Consider the following 19492-nt stretch of genomic DNA (forward strand, 5'->3'; position numbering starts at 1 on the left):
TATCATAAATAAAAAAAAAAAAAGAAACTGTGGGTTTAGAAGTTTGCTGGGGTGTTTTGGATCCAGGCAAGAGGCTGGGGCTCGAGGCCTTCCAAAGTGTATCCTTTTCTCCATCCCTGATGAGCTCTCTTCCACCTTTTGTCATCCTGTATTAGTCTTTTTCTTTTTTTAAGATTTTATTTATTTATTCATCAGAGACACAGAGAGAGGCAGAGACACAGGCAGAGGGAGAAGCAGGCTCCATGCAGGAGCCCAATGCAGGACTCGATCCCAGGACCCCAGGATCACACCCTGGGCTGAAGGCGGTGCTAAACTGCCACCCAGGCTGCCCGGTCTTTTTCTAGAACGTTTCATTTTTGTCTTTTTTTTTTTTCCCTTTGTCTTTTCTCCATGCAGCATATGCCTTTACTTAAAGATCAGATTCATCAAAGGTTTCATTCATTTATTCATCCTTTTAATCCACAAATATGTAGAGCATTGAATCTGGACAAAAGTTATGAGCCAGGCCCCTGAGATGGACGTATGAATTTTGAAGATACATAGAACAGAAATGCTTCTTTCTCATTATTAACAGTAAAAAAGAAAGTTGAAGATGGATAGCATCCTCCAGGGGTTTTCAGGTGATCTTTGCCTAGGAGCCATGAAGCTCCTGAAATCATTTGCAAAATTATTTGCAAAATGTGATGCTTCGAACCTTTTTCTTTTCTTTTCTTTCTTTCTTTTTTTATTTTTTTAGGGAAGAAGATCCATAACTTTTATCAGATTTTCAAAGGCTTTTGTGAGCCCCCAAAGTTAAGCATCGCAGATCTGGTCTTATGTATCATCCCACGGAGGAACACTTTCCATAATCCAACTTCTTTTAACCGCCAGCACCTCACAGTGGACAGCTGCTCTCATGTTGAGCAGCTCTCTACCCGTTGGCTATTCCCACCCTGTGCTAAAACTGTCCTCCTTATAGCTCCTGACGGGGGTCCTGCCCTCTCTGCAGTGACGCCATACAAGTGGGCCCTCAACACCCATCCAGTACCTGAGATCCACTAGGTCCCTCTACCCGGATTCTTCCCTTCCCTAACATCAGGTTAGGCATGCTAAGTTCTTTCCACCACTTGTCAGTAGGTGTGTTCCTGTGTCGGACATAGGAAACTACAAAGAGGCCAAGACAGTTTGGATGAGGCCTTGGGCCTCAGGGGGCTCTGGCTGGGGAAGCAGTAGGACAAAACTGCCACGAAAATGCCGATAGAGGCGCAATTCAGCAACGGTTTATTGAGCACGTACTGGGACCAAGTCTGTGCTAGGTGCTTTCCAGAGATTACCTCCAGCTGTCTCGCTTCTGCAAAGTAGGTGTCCTGCTCATCTCGCATAATCAGAAACTAGGTGGGGGCGGGGGGGGCGGTTGTGACTTGCTGGAGGCACAGAGCTGGTAAGCAACATTTCTGGAACTGGAAACCAGCTACGTCTAGTCTACATGATGCCTTTATTTTCCACAACATCATGTTTCTAGAAGGTTTTTTTTTTTTTTTTTTTTTTTTTTTTTGCGTGAGCAGGTAAGCTTTATTTCTACTTTCAAACTCTTACGACTTTGCATGAAGTCCTCACCCCTAATCTGAGAGATGGCAGGAACTGTACCAAACGACCCACGCCCGCCACAACACAGTGGTGTCCCACCCCCCTTGGGGAAAGGGCGCTTACACTACATACTTTTGGAGACACCCCAAAGGTTGTCTGGCACTTTGGTATAGAAAGGATTTGGTCCAATTTCTTATTGGCTCAGGATAGTAAAAGGCACATAGAGTTGGTTGTTCAGCTCCTCGGGGTAGTGTGGAGCGGAAAGTAGACGGGGTCTGGGACAGAAGGGCAGACCGCCAGGGTGGGCTCGGGGTCTGCACGACAGAGGTAGTTGATCCTGGGCGGCCGCAGGGTGGCTGAGGGCAGCCCGAGTGCTCAGGCTGCGTAGATGCTGCTCTCGTGGTTTTTGTCTGCCCAGTCCACCAGCTCACTGCTCTGAAACCATAGCTGGATCTCCCTCCGGGCCCCCTCCACGGAGTCGCTGGCGTGAATGATGTTCCTGCTGATGTGGATGCTGAAGTCCCCCCTGATGGTGCCGGGGGTGGCCTCAGCTGAGTCGGTGTGTCCTATCATGGTCCTCGAGGAGCACACCACACTGGGGCCTTCCCAGACCATGGCCACCACGGGGCCGGAGGTCATGTAGCTGATGAGCGGTGGGTAGAAGGGCTTCCTCTGCAGGTCATGGTGGTGCTCAGCAAGGACTCTCTCTGGCGCCTGCAGCATCTTCATCCCCACCAGCTTGAAGCCCCTCCTCTCAAAGCGCTGGATCACGTCCCCCACAAGCCGCCGCTGCACCCCATCCGGCTTCACTGCAACCAGGGTCCGCTCTCGAGTCCAGGAGGACCCTCCCGAGTTGGGGTGCGCGAGCAGGCTCGGTCCGGGGGCCCACGGGCCACTCAGCAGCCCCGGCAGCGAGGCGCGCCCCAAGACGCCACCCATGACCCCGGCCCGCGGGCCGCTGGAGCCTGTTTCTAGAAGGTTTAAGCCAAGATTGACCTTCCAGCAGCTGATGTGATGAGGGAAGCAGTCCAGTCGGAGGGAGGAGGCTGCTTGGAAGTAAGAGGCGGAGCGAAGGAAGGACAAGTAGCCCAATGTCCCAGAGCAGGAGGCCGGGGTGTGGGGGGAAGGGGAGTGTGTCATAATAGGAAACAAAGCTGGAGAGAGCTTTAAGCCCAAGCTGGGGACGGTTTGGACTTCCGTAAGCAGGATTTGGCTTCGGGAAGCAAAACCACTGGACCTGCCACTTAGGAGGATACGTTTGTGGCCGGGCAGGGGGAATAAAAAGAAGAGGGACGGGTAGCTGGCCGTGGCCGCAATGGGTGAGAGGAGGGAAGAAAGGTGAGAAATTGAAAGCCTTTCTTAAGGGGAAAAGCTGAGAGAAGACGAAGACGCTGCAAGATTTTGAGTGTATGCGACCGGGGGATGGAGTGGCCTGAGAAGGCGGGACCCGGAGGCACAGCTGGGCCGGGCCGCAGCTGGCGGTGGCGCCCTTACCAGCTGTGAAGGTGCCGATAGATGCCTCGGAGCCTGCACGAACCCGGGAGTCCCTGCCGGCTGCACCTGCCAGGCGCCTTTCCGCGGGGGATGGGTCACTTCCTGGCTGAGCGCATCCTGGGCAGGACTTGGTCATCCTGGGTGCCCCGCGTGCCCCGGGCGGTCGCACCGAGTGCTTTCCTGAGGCTCCTGGAGGCCTCAACTGCTTTAGGCGAAGCGTTACGTTAGTTTCTGTGCTTGGGGCTCCTGGCCTTCAAGGTGGCACCGAGCTGGACTCTGCCCATTCACGCGTGGGCCCAGGGATGCGACACCCCCGTGTCCCCAGAGAGACCAGGCGCTTCCTCCTGCTTCCCTGAGCGGTGGACAGGCCTCGCCAGTCGCCTTGGAAGGAAGGCACAGCTCTGATGCGCTTGCTTTCCTCCTGAGCTCAGAGCAAGACCGTCCTGCGAGCAAGCTCAGGCCCTACCTGCTCCTCCCACGCTGCTGGTGGAGCCTTGGCCTGGGCCCTGGAGCCTGCCCGTGGCTCCTCTAACGCCTCTCTGGCGCCAGGCTCCCCGCTTACACCCAGCCGCTTTGGCTGTGGTTTCGCCCTTCGTTTCTGCCACTCGGGCCTATGCCTTCTTTTGTTCAGGGACAACACCTATTAAGATATAATTTTTTGGTCATCATTTGCCCAACATTTCTGTACCTCTGTGATGTGCAAGATTCCCCGGGGAAGCCAGCCCTGCCTGCCTGCAAGCAAAAGTGGCAGTAGGCCCGGGCTAGCCCTTAGAACTGGGAATTGCACCCCTTTGCCCCTGGCACCTGAGGTGGGGCAGCCAGTAGTCAGTAGGGTGGCGTCAGGCCTTGCTTCCCCACGCGAGGCAGGCCAGGGCTCTCCGGGGCCATGGAAGCAGGAGGTGGGGGCAGATGGAAGGGCTTCCCTCCTGCTCCTCGGCTCAGAGACACACGCATATATATTACAGAGCTACAGACAGGGAACTTTAGGAAAAAACAGATCATGCTTTCTGTTTCGTTTTTTGAATGGTGCCCTCCTTACCTGCGAGGTGCTTTGCCTGTTCCCATCCCCCACACCTTTCAGATCCAGCAAGGAGCAGGAAGGCGGCCAGCGGATGTGGCTAGAACTGCTGGACAGCAGGTGCCGGCTTCCTTCCTGCATGGAAATGACTGTTCTTTTCTTCTGCAAACATGGGGCACAGTGAGAACTGTCCTGGTTTGGAGGGCTGATTGCCCAGCGGAATGTGAGGTCCGCTTTCTCCCTTCCCGGCTCACAGATTTTAAAGGTTCTTCTCCCTCTCTGTCTTGGTCAAAAACCCTCTTTGGTGAAAGTGAACCGCAGGGTTTGGTTTTGACCTGGTTCTGCTGTGTCGTGGTTTTCAGTTGTCCACCGCTCCCCGGTGTGTCTACACCCGCGCCTCCTGCCTGCTGGGCTGGGGTGGCTGCGGCCCTCGGAGCAGACCAGGCGCCCGTGCCCCGCACGTGGGTGAGCCGGGACCTCGCCTCAAGGGTTCAGAACACACACCAACACCTCGTGTTCCGGCCCCAGCCTCGAGGTGGGTGGGTGGTGGTGGTGAGGTCCCCTCACAGAAGGCTTGCACTTTCTCCAGAACCAAGATGGTGCAACTCAAGTGAGGGGTGAATAGGAGGACAGCCCCCCCCCCCCCCCCCCCGCCCAGGAGCCCCCCACCCGGCCTTCAGCTGTTCCATCCGTGTCTTTCTGCAGCGCCTGGGGTAAGACGGGAGAGACCGAGTGCAGGAACAGGAGGCGGGGTGGGGAGGCCACCTTTGCTGCCGCCTCTCGCCTCTCGGGGAGGACAAATACAAATTCAAACTAGGAGGCTTCATTGTCCCTCTTTCCAGGAGGAGACTTCTCCCTCCAGCTCCCTTCTTAGAGCATTAGCTTTAGACGACTTGTAGGTTCTTGCCTCTGTCTCTTTGAAATGTGTATAAATCCTTCTAAAAGCTAAACAAAGCCGTTGCCAGCCTTAGGACTCTGGAATGCCTTTCTCAAGGACCGGGGCCAATCCCCCTGGAAGTGCTATCCCGGGGGTGGGGGTGGGGGGTTAGGGCCTGCCTCCGGTCTCTGTGGGAGGGCAGGAGCCTAACTGGGCAAGCGCCTCACTCCACCTTGCAAAACTACCCCCTGTCGTAAAAATAGAAGTTTTTGTTTCTCTTTAGCTTAAAGCCAATTAGCTAACAGACGGCGACCCCAATTACCAGGTGCATCTAGGATGACCTCGTATGACAGATGGTGCCCCGAGGCCTGGTGGCAGCGCAGGGCTGGCTGGAGCAGAGCCCCGCACGCCCTCCTCCTTGCGCTCCGCAGCCCGAGGACCGAGCCACATCGGTCGGCTGAATGCTTGTCCGATAAGAAGCCCGACCTCCTCCTCCACGACCCTTGGGGAGAGGCTTCTGGGTTGGCCCGAGACTCGTTCTTATCGGAGCGGCTCAACAGCAGCCTCGGTTGGTGTGGCTCTGAGTTCTGGTTGCACCTGTGACCTGATACAGGGCAATCAATGGGAGAGCACCTGGAAGGTGTCTGGAGGACCCTCAGCTGTGAATGAGGGACGGGAGTCCAGTGGGACCCACGACATTCTCCTTCACAAGACGCGGAAACCTGTGATCGCCTCCAGCTCCCCGCGAGCAGTGTTTCTGGGTGCGCGGGCTCCTGCAGCCCCTTTCCCTTGTGGCTCCTAAGAGCAGCAGCTCAGGAAAGAAAACCACACAATTTTAGAATGGGACAAAGGGAGTCTTTTATTTTTACCTCATTGCCTCGACTTCTACCCCTCGGACAACATTCACCCTCCGGAGGTTCGGCTATACAGCCACAGGGCTTAAGTGTTTAAGAACTTCCCATTAGAAACTGGCCTCAGATTTCAAGCTAAGACCTAATAATGAATCCTTCTCCCTCCCCCGACCCCCTCCTCCGCACAGCAACTTGGAGCCTGGAAATATCCAGGTGGGGAGCTTTGCAGCCTACTCTAAGCGTGAAATCAGAGGCCTAAACAAATTAGTTCTCACGAGAGCAGTCCCAATTCTTCAAATAAAAGGAGGCATTATGATTATAAATTATTCTCCAGATTGTGAACATGCTACTGCATCCCTTTGCCATTTTTATTTACCGTTTTGAAGTCCACAGAATTTCATACCGGGTGAAATGTTGGTTTATCCTGCAGGGAAAATGTAAAAGGGTATGAGAATGTGTACAAAGATTTTGGGGGTCATGAAAATGTTTCCATGAGAGAATCACTACTGAGATGGAGATGCAACCCCACCCTTTGCTCAAATTGATGCTAAATGCAGTTAAGGGCTCTGGTTTGGAGCCTGGCCTTAAAGTCAGTCAGAACTCACTAGAACACCAGCTCTGTGTCTCACCAACTGGGCAACCCAGGCAAATTATTTAGCCCGACTAAGCTCCCGCTGCCTCACCTGCAGAAAGGGACGGGTAATAGGAAGTTCTTGTGAGAGTGCAGCCAGGCAATGCATCCGGCCGGCCAGTGCGTATCTCTTGAGCACCTACTACGTGTGCAGAACACTGAGCCTCGGACACGCGCTACGGGATGAAGGAGACACATGGTCCCTGCCCTCCAACTCACAGGCTAGCTTTCCACGTGGGACGACTATTAAGTCAGGCCCCAGCGCGTTAAAGATGCACAGAGTTCTGGGCACCTGGGAGGCTCAGCGGTTGGGCATCTGCCTTTGGCTCAGGGCATTACCTTGGGGTCCTGGGATCAAGTCCTGCATCAGGTTCCCTGCAGGGAGCCTGCTTTTCCCTCTGCTTGTGTCTCAGCCTCTCTCTGTGTGTCTCTCATGAATAAATAAATAAAATCTAAAAAAAAGAAAAAGAAAAGAAAGAAGGAAAAGAAAGAAACAGAGTTCTGGAGGCCCAGGCTTCTCTTGCACATTCCTTCTTCCCCCCCTAGAATGTTCCAGGCCCAGACTGGAAGTAAAGGAGGTAAAGGGGGTGTCATCGCTGGGGTAAAGGGTAGAGGGGGTAGGAGTGAGGTCACAGCAGAGCTCTTATGAATTCGGAAACTCTGGACACTTAGCCTCCATCTACCTTCCTACCATGCCTCCTGACCTCTCTTAGTGCTTCTCTGCCCCTTCCTGGCCCAGAGCACTTTCAAGAGAAGTACTGTAAGCCTAGACTTAGTATCTCCTCCATGCACTCGATCTTTTCATCATCTGAGCAGGGCTGACACGCAAGGTTCCTCTAGTCTCAGGTGTGCAACGTAGTGATTGGACAGGTTTATACATTACGCCTTCTTCACCACGTTTAAACGCCCCCTCCTCTTGCAAAAAGCTAGTAGGTTGGAGGGATAGGAATGAGTTCAGAAGACTGGACATTGAAGCTCACACTCAATTCCACTCCTCTTTGAAATTCCACATTTATAGGTTCCTTCCTTGGATTTCAGTTTTTAAAAGAAAATATCCCCAGAAGAAGCAAGGGTCATTAGTTATTTGCACTTTAATGCAAATGAATTCTTAAGACCCTCTTGGGTTTCCTTAGGAAGGCGAAACTCAAGGTTGAGAACAGCTGAAAAAAGTAAGGTGTGCTGCCTGAAAGGAAAGAGCTGGAACTCCACAGCTTTGCTCAGGGCCGTCGGAGTGCGGACCGCGCACCTCTCATTGTCCACACAGCGAGGACCTAGTGTGTGTAGGAAGAAGGCCCAGGAGGGAAGGTGGCCCACCAGTTGACGAGCCTCCCCGCAAACGCAGGGCTCGCACAAGCTTCAGGCAGCTTGGTGGTATCTTCCTCTTTTTTTTTCCAACTATATTTTTTATTAGGGAAAAAGTAAACATATAGAAACACTATAGTGTAATGCACACCCATGTGCTCCCTTTGAAGTCGGTACAATCAGCATCTTAACATATTAGCTTTATCTTTACACGTATGTGTGTCCGTGTATTGTTTCTCCGAACCATTTGAAAATGAGCTGTGGACATTGTGATAGTTCTGCCCTACATGTCTCAGGGGAAGGTCATTATCGCACATAATAGAAATATATACATAATCCATGATGGCGCCTGAGGAAATTTAAAATAATCCCCTAATATAGTCTCATAGTCAATCCATATGGAAATTTCCCCCACTGTCCCTAGAATGCCATTGCATTTGGTTAGTAAGTCTCTTTCTCGTCTTCCCTAGACCAGTCCTTTTGTTAGCCCCCCATCCCCCTTTGAAGGGACCGGGTTATCTAACTCAAGGAGGGTTTCACAACTGAGTTGCCTGATGGCTCCCTTATGGGATCATTTACCTTGTCCCTGTATCTCGTAAAGCTTGTCGACTGGAAGTTAGATCTAAAGGCACGGATAGATTCAGATCAGATGTTTTTGGCAAGTCGCAGGGGTGAAGTTTTGTACTTCAATATTGCATCACGTCAGGAGATAACATCTGCTGTCTCACCAGCGGTGAAGTGAGGTCTGGCAAAGGCAGTGTAGATCTCCCCACCGTAAAGATCCACTTTTCCCTTCCCAGGGACCACGGAGAACGCTGGGCGCGGAGTGACTATCCTGTGCAGGTGCATCACTCACATGTAGACAGACAGTGGAGAATGCCAGGACATCTGAGAAAGAGCCTCCCACAGGAAAGAGAGACAAAGACAGACAGACAAACAAAAAAGTAACTCAGAAAGAGATCAGTGCAAGAAACAAAAGAACACTTCCCCCAAACAATAAATAGCTTTAGAAATAAGAGAAGACGTCACACCCATAAGGCTAGATCACCATAAAAATAATATTTAGAAAACAAGAAAGAGCTCCTGGAAGTCTGTACTGCAAACTGAACACCCAAAGTTGGAACACGAGGTAGAAACAAAAACCTCTTGGGGCAACTGGGGGCTCAGCGGATGAGCGTCTGCCTTCGGCTCAGGTCATGACCCCAGGGCCCTGGGATCCAGCCCCCCATTGGGCTCCCTGCTCAGCGGGGAGTCTGCATCTCCCTCTCCCTCTGTCCCCACTTTTGTTGTCTCTCTGAAATAAAAAAATAAACTTAAAAAAATTCTGAGAGCAGTTTTAACAATGAAATTGGACTATAACCCTTAGGGGGCAGAAAAAAAACTATGAATCCATGCTGATGTAAATAAATAATGAGTAAATAAATGGAAGAGAAGGGACGGTTCTACCTTACAAAAGAATTACATCAACACATGTGAAAGACAGGAGGAAAATAGAAAATTACCATTAAGAACATCGCAGTAATAACTGTTGTAGGCAAGATTCGGCAATCCAGGCTAGAATTAGTGGGTGGAAGTTTGAGGATCAACAGGATATTTGCATAATCTTAAAGTACGTCCACTAGAGGCTCCTCAAAAAATTAAAAATAGGACTACCCCATGATCCAGTGATCACCCTACTGGATTTACTCAAAAAATACGAAAGTGCTAATTTGAAAGGATACATGCACCCCCGTGTTTACTGCAGCGTTATTCACAGTAGCTGAGACAGGCAGCGGTCCAAGCGTCCATCGCAGATGAAGGGACCAAGATGTGGTATCTACATGCAGTGGACTATCCCCTGGTCATACATATGAGGAAGTCTTGCCATTTGCAACAACATGGATGGATCTTGGGAGTAGAAAGCTGAGTGAAATAAGTCAGTCCGAGAAAGATAAATACCATATGATTTCACCCATGGGTGGAACTCAAGGAACAAAACAGACAAGCAAAAGAGAAAAAAAGAGAGAGAGGCAAACCAAGAAACAGACTCTTAACTACAGAGAACACACAGCTGGTGACCTGAGGGGAAGGGGGTTGGTGGGTGGGGAGGGGATAAATGGGGAATGGGGGTTAAGGAGGGCGCTTGTGATGAGCCCCGGGTGGTGTGTGCAAGTGTTGGGATCACTACACTGTGCACCCGAGACTAACATGACACTGTATGTTAACTATGCTGAAATTAAAATAAACATTTTTAAAGAGTGTGTCTACTGGTATCTTTACTAATTATGAGAAGAAAAATAGTTACAGTGGAGAAAACTGGCACAAACCATATAGCCAAGGGGTCAAGATTAACGCTGTCAGTAAGAAGCTGCATCACTTCCGTGGTATTCTTGCCAAAAAAAATCTAGAACCGTGGCCTAATCATGAGAAACCAAAAAAAAAAAAAAAAAAATCTAAACCATGGGACATTCTACCAAGTACCTGACCACTATTCTTCAAAACTGTTAAGATCGGGGATCCCTGGGTGGCTCAGTAATTTAGCACCACCTTCAGCCCAGGGCGCATCCTGGAGTCCTGGGATCGAGTCCCGTGTCGGGCTCCCTGCGTGGAGCCTGCTTCTTCCTCTGCTTGTGTCTCTGCCTCTCTCTCTCTCTCTGTGTCTCTCGTGAATAAATAAATAAGTAATCTTCTTTTTTAAATAAGTAATCTTAAAAAAAAAGCTGTTAAAAAAAAAAAAAGCTGTTAAGATCATGAAAGACAAAGCAAGACTGAGGAATTGCTCCCCACTCGAAGAGACGAAGAAGACTCCAGAACCAGCTATAATGTGGGATCCTGGAATGGACCCTGGAAACATAAAATGACATTATTGGGGAACACTGATGAACTCCAAAGTCTGCAATTCAGTTAATACCAGTGTATGAAAATTATCGCCTTCGTTTTGATCATTGTGCCACGGCTATGTTAGGTGTTGGCATCCAGGGCAGCCCGGTGAAGGCATTAGGTGGAGCACTAATGTGTCTGCGACCTTTCCAGAGTCTACGATTATTTGAAAACAAAAAGTAAGATGAAAACGTTCTGAAGGAAAATCATTGCCAACCCAGAACGTCAGACCTGATCAGTCAATTGTGCAGATAGAATAATGACATTTCCAGAGAAGCAAAGAAAGACGCTTGTCCCTGCAGCATGGGATTCAACACCCGACGAGGAGCAAAGGAGTTTCCAGAACAAGAGCTACGCAGGGGCTGCCAGCACCACCTGTCAGCTGGGAGCCAGAGAAGGAATGGATCCCATAAGGACGTCTCACTTCATGTCTTTTGTCATAAATCAAAAAGAGGGAAAGGTTTACCTTATCGGCCTGATTCTATCAGGGAAGCTTTCAGTTTTGAGAGTTTAGGTTGTCTTATTGGTAAGTACACAGAAAATGAAGCAAACAAACAGCAATAATCAGCTCCTGGAGAAACAAAGGGTCACACTGAAAACACATGTAATCATAGTTTACTATCATACCCCAGCTGTCAACGGTTTTATTTTCATATTCATAACAGTATATACACTAAATACTCGTTGAACCAAAATGTCTACGTTGGGAATATGGGGAAGGGGATTATATGCACGTGTGGGGGTGAGAACTGGTGTGGGGAAAGCCAGACGGCTCAAGTCTCGCCTTCCAAGGTCAGAGGAGACTAGGTTGTGTGTGATGATGAAAAAAAAAATCAAGAAACAGCAACAGACACATGGGAGGGGAAAGTAGGGAAAACTAGCCAGTTTTCCGGGGGAGAAGGTATTAGGGGTTGGGAGCAGTGGGGCAAGAGGCTGTTGTTTTTCATTATAAGCCTCTACTTTTATTTCCCTTCTGAAACTACATGTCTGTATTCTTTTTATTAAAATAAATAAGTAAATAAAAACTACATTTTAAATAATAAATAAATAAGTGGAGAGCAACCGAAACGTCCTGGGTAACTGTGCTCCCCTGGCTGTTGATGTAGGCACCTAAAGCTGCCCATTGGAGGCTCTGGCCTTGCCCGTGTGGCACCCCTGACTCTTGGGTAAGGCTGATGCTCACCTGGGTGCCGTCCTTGGCACCTGTGTGTCAGAAAGGCTCTCCAGCCTCAGCCGTGGAAGAGTTGTTTGGAGGCCACGCTGCCTTTCTGTGCCCACTGCCTCCACGGGCCTCGGGATCACTCGGGCGGTGTGTCCCTCTGTGGCTCATGGAGCCTGTGAGATCTTCAGGAAATTCCCCGAGAGAAGCTGCTATGAAAACAACCACTGAGGAACAAGTCTTTTTTTCCCCTCCTTTCCCCCGCATCTGACTTCCCCGGGCCTGCTGGGTCCCCAGGCCATCTTCACAGCCAAATGCCTCTGTGACAACTGGCTCCATGGCTCCCTGGAGCCCTGACCTGTGTCCCCAGCTCTTCACTCCCTTCTCTGCCCATTACCGGGGCATGGCCTCCTCGCAGATGACCTTGAGCTTGGTTGAGTGACCTGTGGTCAAGGGGATGGCAGCAGATGTGACATGAGTGGGGGCTAGAACTGTGCTTTCACACCCGGGCTCAGTCTCTTCCACCTCGGCTGGAGCCATTGGAGGAACAAGCTTTGGGCAGCGTGCTGTCCTCGGAGGGTGAGAGACATGAGGAGGACAGCCACCACCGCCGTGGCCGTCCAGGGTCCCCAAGTAAGGGCGGCCCCCTGGAGCCCTGGCGGCCTGTGCAGAACCGACCGGCTGAGCCTGTTCCCATCGGCTCCAGCCCAGACGACAAGCGGAGCTCCGCAGGCAAACGCTTCCTGCTGCATGGAACCCAGGAGATGTTTGCCTCGAACCTGACACTGGCTGACGAACACGGGCCCCCAACACTAGGAACGATCGTTCTGGGTTTATATCAAGATCTCCCAGGTTTATGAGGCCCAGGATGGCATTCTGAGGAGGCGACTGGGAAGCAGCCACGGTCGCCCTCCCCTGCGTGCCCCGGATGTGACTGCACTTATGTTGAACCCTCTTGGACACAAAGCAAGAAAGCATATGCTCAAGTAAGGCAGGGTATCCCCTGCCACCCGCCGCACCTTCCTGAGGTTCCAATGTCCTTTCCTCAGCACATATACGATTAAAGACCCAAGCTGGCTTCCTGTTGTGAGGCATGTGAAATTGCATGTTTGATCTCGTACGGCCCTTTGTTCTCCAGTTGCACGTGCTCTCAGGGTGTTCCCGGCCCCTGGGCTCCTTCCCCATCTTGGCGACGTGTGGTGGATCTCACGTGAACATGCTGATGAGAGGAGTGTGCTGGGAGCAGGTCCTAGTAAGAGGGGGAGAGTGGGCAATGGTTCCAGAGGCCCGAGAGCCCGGAATGAGTTCACCCGGGAGGGACAGTGAAGATGTGGACCCAAAGGGGACTCCTCTGGCCACTCCTGTCACCCTAGGATGGCTCAGGGGCTGGGCAAACAAGCGTGTGGTGGACAACAGGGCTGAGTAGGATTAGGGCTGAGCAGATGGGCCGCATGGGGCTGGCTCGGGACCCGGTGAGCCCAGGTTCCCTTCTAGGAGGGGCTGGTGTCCTAAGAGACGCCATCTGGGGTGGAATGCGGCCCTGAGTTGAGGCAGCTGATGGCGCTCAGAAGGCGACACATGGTTTGGGCTGACGCTTCCCAAAGTAGGTTCCGTAAAGCTCTAGTCTGAGGGGTGGGACATGCGGTGGACCTGAAAGGGGGCTTCCTGGGCCAACCATTGGGAAATGCTGGGCTCGGTGACCATAAACAGGGTTTTCCACCAGGGGAAATCTCAGAGCCCTGACTCCAATGGTGGGAATAGCCAACCCAAGAGACGGATCCCAGCCGTGGAAGGCAAAGCATGACGTGGAACCGAGAAGCTGTGGCCAGCACCCTGGGGCAGGAGCCTGGCGCCTTGCAGGCAGGCATCGTCACCAGCACCGCCGAGGCTCCTACCCTGGCGAGGTCTGCTTAGGCCTTCGGGATCACAGGCAAATGAGCTGGGGCTTGAGGAAGATCCTGTCCACATCCCCCTGCCCCTCGGGAAACTGGAGCGCTAACCCACAGGGAACAAAAGGAGGGAGCGGCCCAGGTACAAGCTACGTGGGCAGGAGGCCGGGCCCATGGGACCCAGATCACGGTGCATTGACAGTCCCTTGAGAAACCCGGATCACAGCAATACATTAAGAAGATTATTCACCATGACCAAGTGGGATTTATCCCTGGGATGCAAGGCTGGTTCAACACTCGTAAAGCAATCAATGTGATTGATCAGATCAGCAAGAGAAAAAACAAGAGCCATAGGATCCTCTCAATAGATGCAGAGAAAGCATTTGACAAAATACAGCAGCCATTCCTGATCAAAACTCTTCAGAGTGTAGGGATAGAGGGAACATTCCTCAACATCTTAAAAGCCATCTATGAAAAGCCCACAGCAAATATCATTCTCAATGGGGAAGCACTGGGAGCCTTTCCCCTAAGATCAGGAACAAGACAGGGATGCCCACTCTCACCACTGCTATTCAACATAGTACATAGAAAACCCAAAAGACTCCACTCCAAGATTGCTAGAACTCATACAGCAATTCGGCAGTGTGGCAGGATACACAATCAATGCGCAGAAGTCAGTGGCATTTCTATACACTAACAATGAGACTGAAGAAAGAGAAATTAAGGCGTCAATCCCATTTATAATTGCACCCAAAAGCATAAGATACCTAGGAATAAACCTCACCAGAGAGGTAAAGGATCTATACCCTAAAAACTATAGAACACTTCTGAAAGAAATTGAGGAAGACACAAAGAGATGGAAAAATATTCCATGCTCATGGATTGGCAGAATTAATATTGTGAAAATGTCAATGTTACCCAGGACAATATACACTTTTAATGCAATCCCTATCAAAATACCATGGACTTTCTTCAGAGAGTTAGAACAAATTATCTTAAGATTTGTGTGGAATCAGAAAAGACCCTGAATAGCCAGGGGAATATTAAAAAAGAAAACCATATCTGGGGGCATCCCAATGCCATATTTCAGGTTGTACTACAAAGCTGTGGTCATCAAGACAGTGTGGCACAAAAACAGACACATAGATCACTGGAACAGAATAGAGAACCCAGAAGTGGACCCTGAACTTTATGGCCAACTAATATTCGATAAAGGAGGAAAGACTATCCACTGGAAGAAAGACAGTCTCTTCAATTAATGGTGCTGGGAAAATTGGACATCCACATGCAGAAGAATGAAACTAGACCACTCTCTTGCACCAGACACAAAGATAAACTCAAAATGGATGAAAGATCTAAATGTGAGACAAGATTCCATCAAAATCCTAGAGGAAAACACAGGCAACACCCTTTTTGAACTTGGCCACAGCAACTTTTTGCAAGATACATCCACGAAGGCAAAAGAAACAAAAGCAAAATGAACTATTGGGACTTCATCAAGATAAGAAGCTTTTGCACAGCAAAGGATACAGTCAACAAAACTAAAAGACAACCTACAGAATGGGAGAAGATATTTGCAAATGACATATCAGATAAAGGGCTAGTTTCCAAGATCTATAAAGAACTTATTCAACTCAACAGCAAAGAAACAATCCAATAATGAAATGGGCAAAAGACATGAAGAGAAATCTCACAGAGGAAGACATAGACATGGCCAACATGCACATGAGAAAATGCTCCGCATCACTTGCCATCAGGGAAATACAAATCAAAACCACAATGAGATCCCACCTCACACCAGTGAGAATGGGGAAAACTAACAAGGCAGGAAACCACACATGTTGGAGAGGATGTGGAGAAAGGGGAACCCTCTTACACTGTTGGTGGGAATGTGACCTGGTGCAGCCACTCTGGAAAACTGTGTGGAGGTTCCTCAGAGAGTTAAAAATAGACCTGCCCTATGACCCAGCAATTGGACTGCTGCGGATTTACCCCAAAGATACAGATGCAATGAAACGCCGGGACACCTGCACCCCGATGTTTCTAGCAGCAATGTCCACAATAGCCAAGCTGTGGAAGGAGCCTCGGTGTCCATTGAAAGATGAATGGATAAAGATGTGGTCTATGTATACAGTGGGATATTCCTCAGCCATTTGAAACGACAAATACCCACCATGTGCTTCGACATGGAGGGACCTGGAGGGTGTGACACTGAGTGAAGTGAGTCAATTGGAGAAGGACAAACATTATATGTTCTCATTCATTTGGGGAATATAAATAATAGTGAAAGGGAATAGAGGGGAAAGGAGAAAAAATGAGTGGGAAATATCAGAAAGGGAGACAGAACACAGACAGACTCCTAACTCTGGGAAACGAACTAGGGGTGCTGGAAGGGGAGGAGGGTGGGGGTGGCGGTGACTGGGTGACGGGCACTGAGGGGGGCACTTGATGGGATGAGCACTGGGTGTTATGCTATATGCTGGCAAATTGAACTCCAATAAAAAATAAATAAAAAAAAAAGAAACCCAGATCAGACCTACGGTAGCCGCTGTCACAGCTGGGGACCCCGAGGCTGGCGCTGGGCTCGTCAGCCCCGGGGAGGACGAGCCCAGCGGAGCCCTAGCAGCCGGGGACCTCGGTTCCCGCGGGGCTGACACCCTGCCCTCCGGTGCTGCTGAAAAGCCCCTCTGTCCCGAGGCACCAGGGGAACGTGCCTCGGAGGGGAAAGAGGAGGGGGCAAGAGCGAGGAATCACATTCACGCCGCCCTCGGCACCGGGTGACTGGGCCGCAGGCTCTCTAGCCTTCCCCTGCCCTCCCGCGCTCGTGGCCGGGTTTGGGCCACCCCGCTCCAGGCCTCAGCACCCTGCTGTGTTTGTTCTTATTGTTTTTAAGCCTTTTATTTCTTTAATTCCCGAGACCCAGAGAGAGGGCAGAGACCCAGGCAGGGGGAGAAGCCGGCTCCCTGCAAGGAGTCCCCGGGGTCACACCGTGCGCTGCAGGCCCTGAGCCGCCCGGCGCCCTCTGTTAGGTTTTCTAATCGACTTACAAGAATTCTCCAACCATGTAGGGCGAGTCTCTTAGTGGAGCACATTCTGCAACTGTCTTCCTCCTGTGGCTTCCTTTCTCACTCTGCGCATGGTGGCTTTTGGTGGACTTTAGTGCAAACTTACGGCGGCTTTCTGTATCCTTTTTGAGAAACCAGTCTTCTGGTATTCTTTTTCTTCTTGAAGTGTTTATTGTTCACTCTTCATAGTTACATCAAGCATCCGCCCGGAACTGACACTGCACGGTGTGAGGTAAGGCTCAGGATTTATGTTGGCCCATGCGGACGTGCAGCGGAGCAGGTGCCATTTACTGAAAACCACCCTCCCCCCATTGCTCGGCAGTGGCACTTTGGGCACGAATCCAGTGTCCATATATGGAAAGCTGTGTTTCTGGACTCTCCAGTCTGTTCCATATGCTACTTAACTATTTCCGTGCCTGTGATACATCGCCTTAATTGCCACAGCTTCATATTAAGACAATGTCTGGTAGTGTAAATCCTCTAATTCTGTTCTTTCTTTCCCCCCTAAGATTTATTTATTTGAGAGATAGAGAGGAGAAGGAGCATGAGCGAGAGGAGGGGCAGACAGAGAAGGAGAGAGAGCGCATCCCAAGCAGGCTCACTGCAGAGTCCAGAGTCCGACTCAGGGCTCAGTCCCAGGACCCTGAGGTCATGACCTGAGCCAAAATCACGAGTCGGAAGCTTAATCAACGTAGCTATCCAGGCACCCCCAGCTCTGTTCTCCTACAAGCTTGTCTTAGCTTTCCAAGCCCTTTGCGTTTCGTTCCCCTAAAACATCTTAGAGTCAACTGGTTCATTATCATTTTTTTTTAAGTCTCCTGGGATTTTTGACTCAGGGATTACCCTGAATCTATATATATCAAATTGGAGAGAATTGACTTCTTTACAATCTTGAATCTTCTAAAATATGAACATGGCCTCTCTTTCCACTTATTTAGATCTCATATAACGTCCCTCAATAATATTTTATAGTTTACTTCCTTATCTATCTTTCATTTTTTCCCCTGAGTGTTAGAATGTTTCTATGCGGTGGTAAATGGTTATTTCAGGTTTTAAACATTTATCAACAACTGGTTTGCTTTTAATTTCATGGATGCTATGTTGTGCGGCTCAGTGCTCCCCTGAGTGACGTTCCATGAAATGCCATCTCACTTGTTAAAGCGGCCTGGTCAGTATGTTCAGAAAAAGTTGGGTTAACCAAGTAATCAAGTTTCTTTATTGCACGACCGCCAAAGCCTTTAATGTGATAATCTAAGAGCCTCCAAACTCATCTGGCTACACTTACTCCATATTCAACAAATACTGTCAAGATGCAGTGCGGGAAACAGGAGTCGTCCAGGGCTTCTGAGGAGTCCGCACAGGAAGGTAGGCGCTTGCAAAACTCCCCGGGAGACTGCAAGAGCAGGTACTTGGCTAAGCTTCTAGGAACGACTCTCGGATGCTCACGGAGGGAGCCCCCCCAAGGGAGGCAGTACTGAAGAGGTCACCCCGGGAGCCCCTCAGCCCACAAGCACTACTTTGTGCTTATGCCGCAGCTGCAACTGCCTCTCAGAACCTAGGAGGTGGAACACAGACGCCAAAGCTCCTCACGTGTCACCAAAAACAAACAAACAAAAAAAACCAACAACAACAGCAGAAAAAAAAAAAGGAGGAATACTTGAAATGATTCCCAGGCGTTTATCCTCTAGACCCCTCAGAGGTCCTGAAAGGGGAAACCAGGTTCGCATCCAGGACCACAGGCGCGGCCAGGGCCTCCCCTCCGCAGGGCAGGACGAGGCAGGGAGGAGACAGTGTGGACTCCCCGAGTGCCTGGGCTCTGGGCCGCCCTTACCCGGGTGTAAGGTCCAGCTGTGAGCCTCGAGTGTCGCGGGCAGTGAGCCTGTGTAACTGCTGCTCTCGTCGCGACGGACCTGCTACGATGTCGTGAAACACCGTGTGCTCACAGAAGTCATGCAAGACTGCGTGCTCACGGATGTCATGCAACACCGCATGGTCACCGAAGTCGTGCAACACTACGTGCTCACAGAAGTTGTGCAACACCACGTGCTCACCAAAGTCGTGCAACACCACGTGCTCACCAAAGTCGTGCAACACTGTGTGCTCAAGGATGTCATGCAACACTGCGTGGTCACTGAAGTCGTGCAACACCCCACACTCATGGATGTCGTGCAACACCGCATGGTCACCTAAGTCGTGCAACACCACGTGCTCACGGATGTCGTCCAACACCGGATGCTCGCCATCCCTCCTGCACTGCAGGGAAGCGCCAGGGGCGTGCCTGGCAGCTGCCACTTCCCCACCACATTGTCATGTTACTCTTTTTTTTTTTTTTTAAGATTATTTTTATTCATGAGAGACACACAGAGAGAGGCAGAGACACATGCAGAGGGAGAAGCAGGCTCCGTGCAGGGAGCCCGACATGGGACTCGATCCCGGGACTCCAGGATCACGCCCCGAGCCAAAGGCAGGCGCTTTAACCGCTGAGCCACCCAGGCATCCCGTTACCTTACTCTGTCACTCTTACTCCCCCGGTGTTCCTAGCTCCCCATTTACGTCTTGCCACCACTGTGCGCGCATTCCTCAGTGTCCCGCTCTGGACCGGGGCAGACGGAAGCCTGCCACCCGCGGGGCGCCGGCCATCCCGGGTTCGACGACCGTCATGTCCGTGGGCTTCACAAATTTGACCAAGTACAGAAATAAACTAGAAGCGTCCATTTCATCTCCGGCTTCACTCTGGCAACCGAAAGACCCGTGAGAGGGTTCACAGTTGAGACGAGAGTA

At 50.7% G+C, this 19492-nt stretch overlaps 1 protein-coding gene across 9 annotated transcripts; it reads right to left on the reverse strand.

Moving 5' to 3' along the window:
• Positions 1-427: 427 nt before the first annotated feature.
• On the reverse strand, positions 428-19387 carry LOC140608211 (nucleoside diphosphate kinase, mitochondrial-like). Of its 9 annotated transcripts, XM_072783203.1 has the most exons (10): positions 16694-19387; positions 12777-13006; positions 11782-11966; positions 8319-11169; positions 6777-6889; positions 6490-6613; positions 6183-6230; positions 5278-5766; positions 3061-4213; positions 428-2612 (listed from the first exon to the last, which is right to left on the reverse strand). In XM_072783203.1, the coding sequence occupies exons 9-10, from the start codon at positions 3194-3196 to the stop codon at positions 1942-1944; spliced, it is 807 nt and encodes a 268-aa protein (XP_072639304.1). In that variant the 5' UTR covers positions 3197-4213; positions 5278-5766; positions 6183-6230; positions 6490-6613; positions 6777-6889; positions 8319-11169; positions 11782-11966; positions 12777-13006; positions 16694-19387; the 3' UTR covers positions 428-1941. The 9 variants fall into 9 exon arrangements, with proteins under 9 accessions (XP_072639304.1, XP_072639300.1, XP_072639305.1 ...); XM_072783199.1 differs by lacking the exon at positions 6490-6613 and having other exon boundaries at positions 5278-6230; positions 8319-8361; positions 8468-11169; XM_072783204.1 differs by lacking the exon at positions 6490-6613 and having other exon boundaries at positions 5278-5753.
• Positions 19388-19492: the final 105 nt, after the last annotated feature.

The sequence above is a fragment of the Canis lupus genome, chromosome 17, assembly GCF_048164855.1.
Source record: "Canis lupus baileyi chromosome 17, mCanLup2.hap1, whole genome shotgun sequence".
Taxonomy (NCBI): Eukaryota; Metazoa; Chordata; class Mammalia; order Carnivora; family Canidae; genus Canis; species Canis lupus.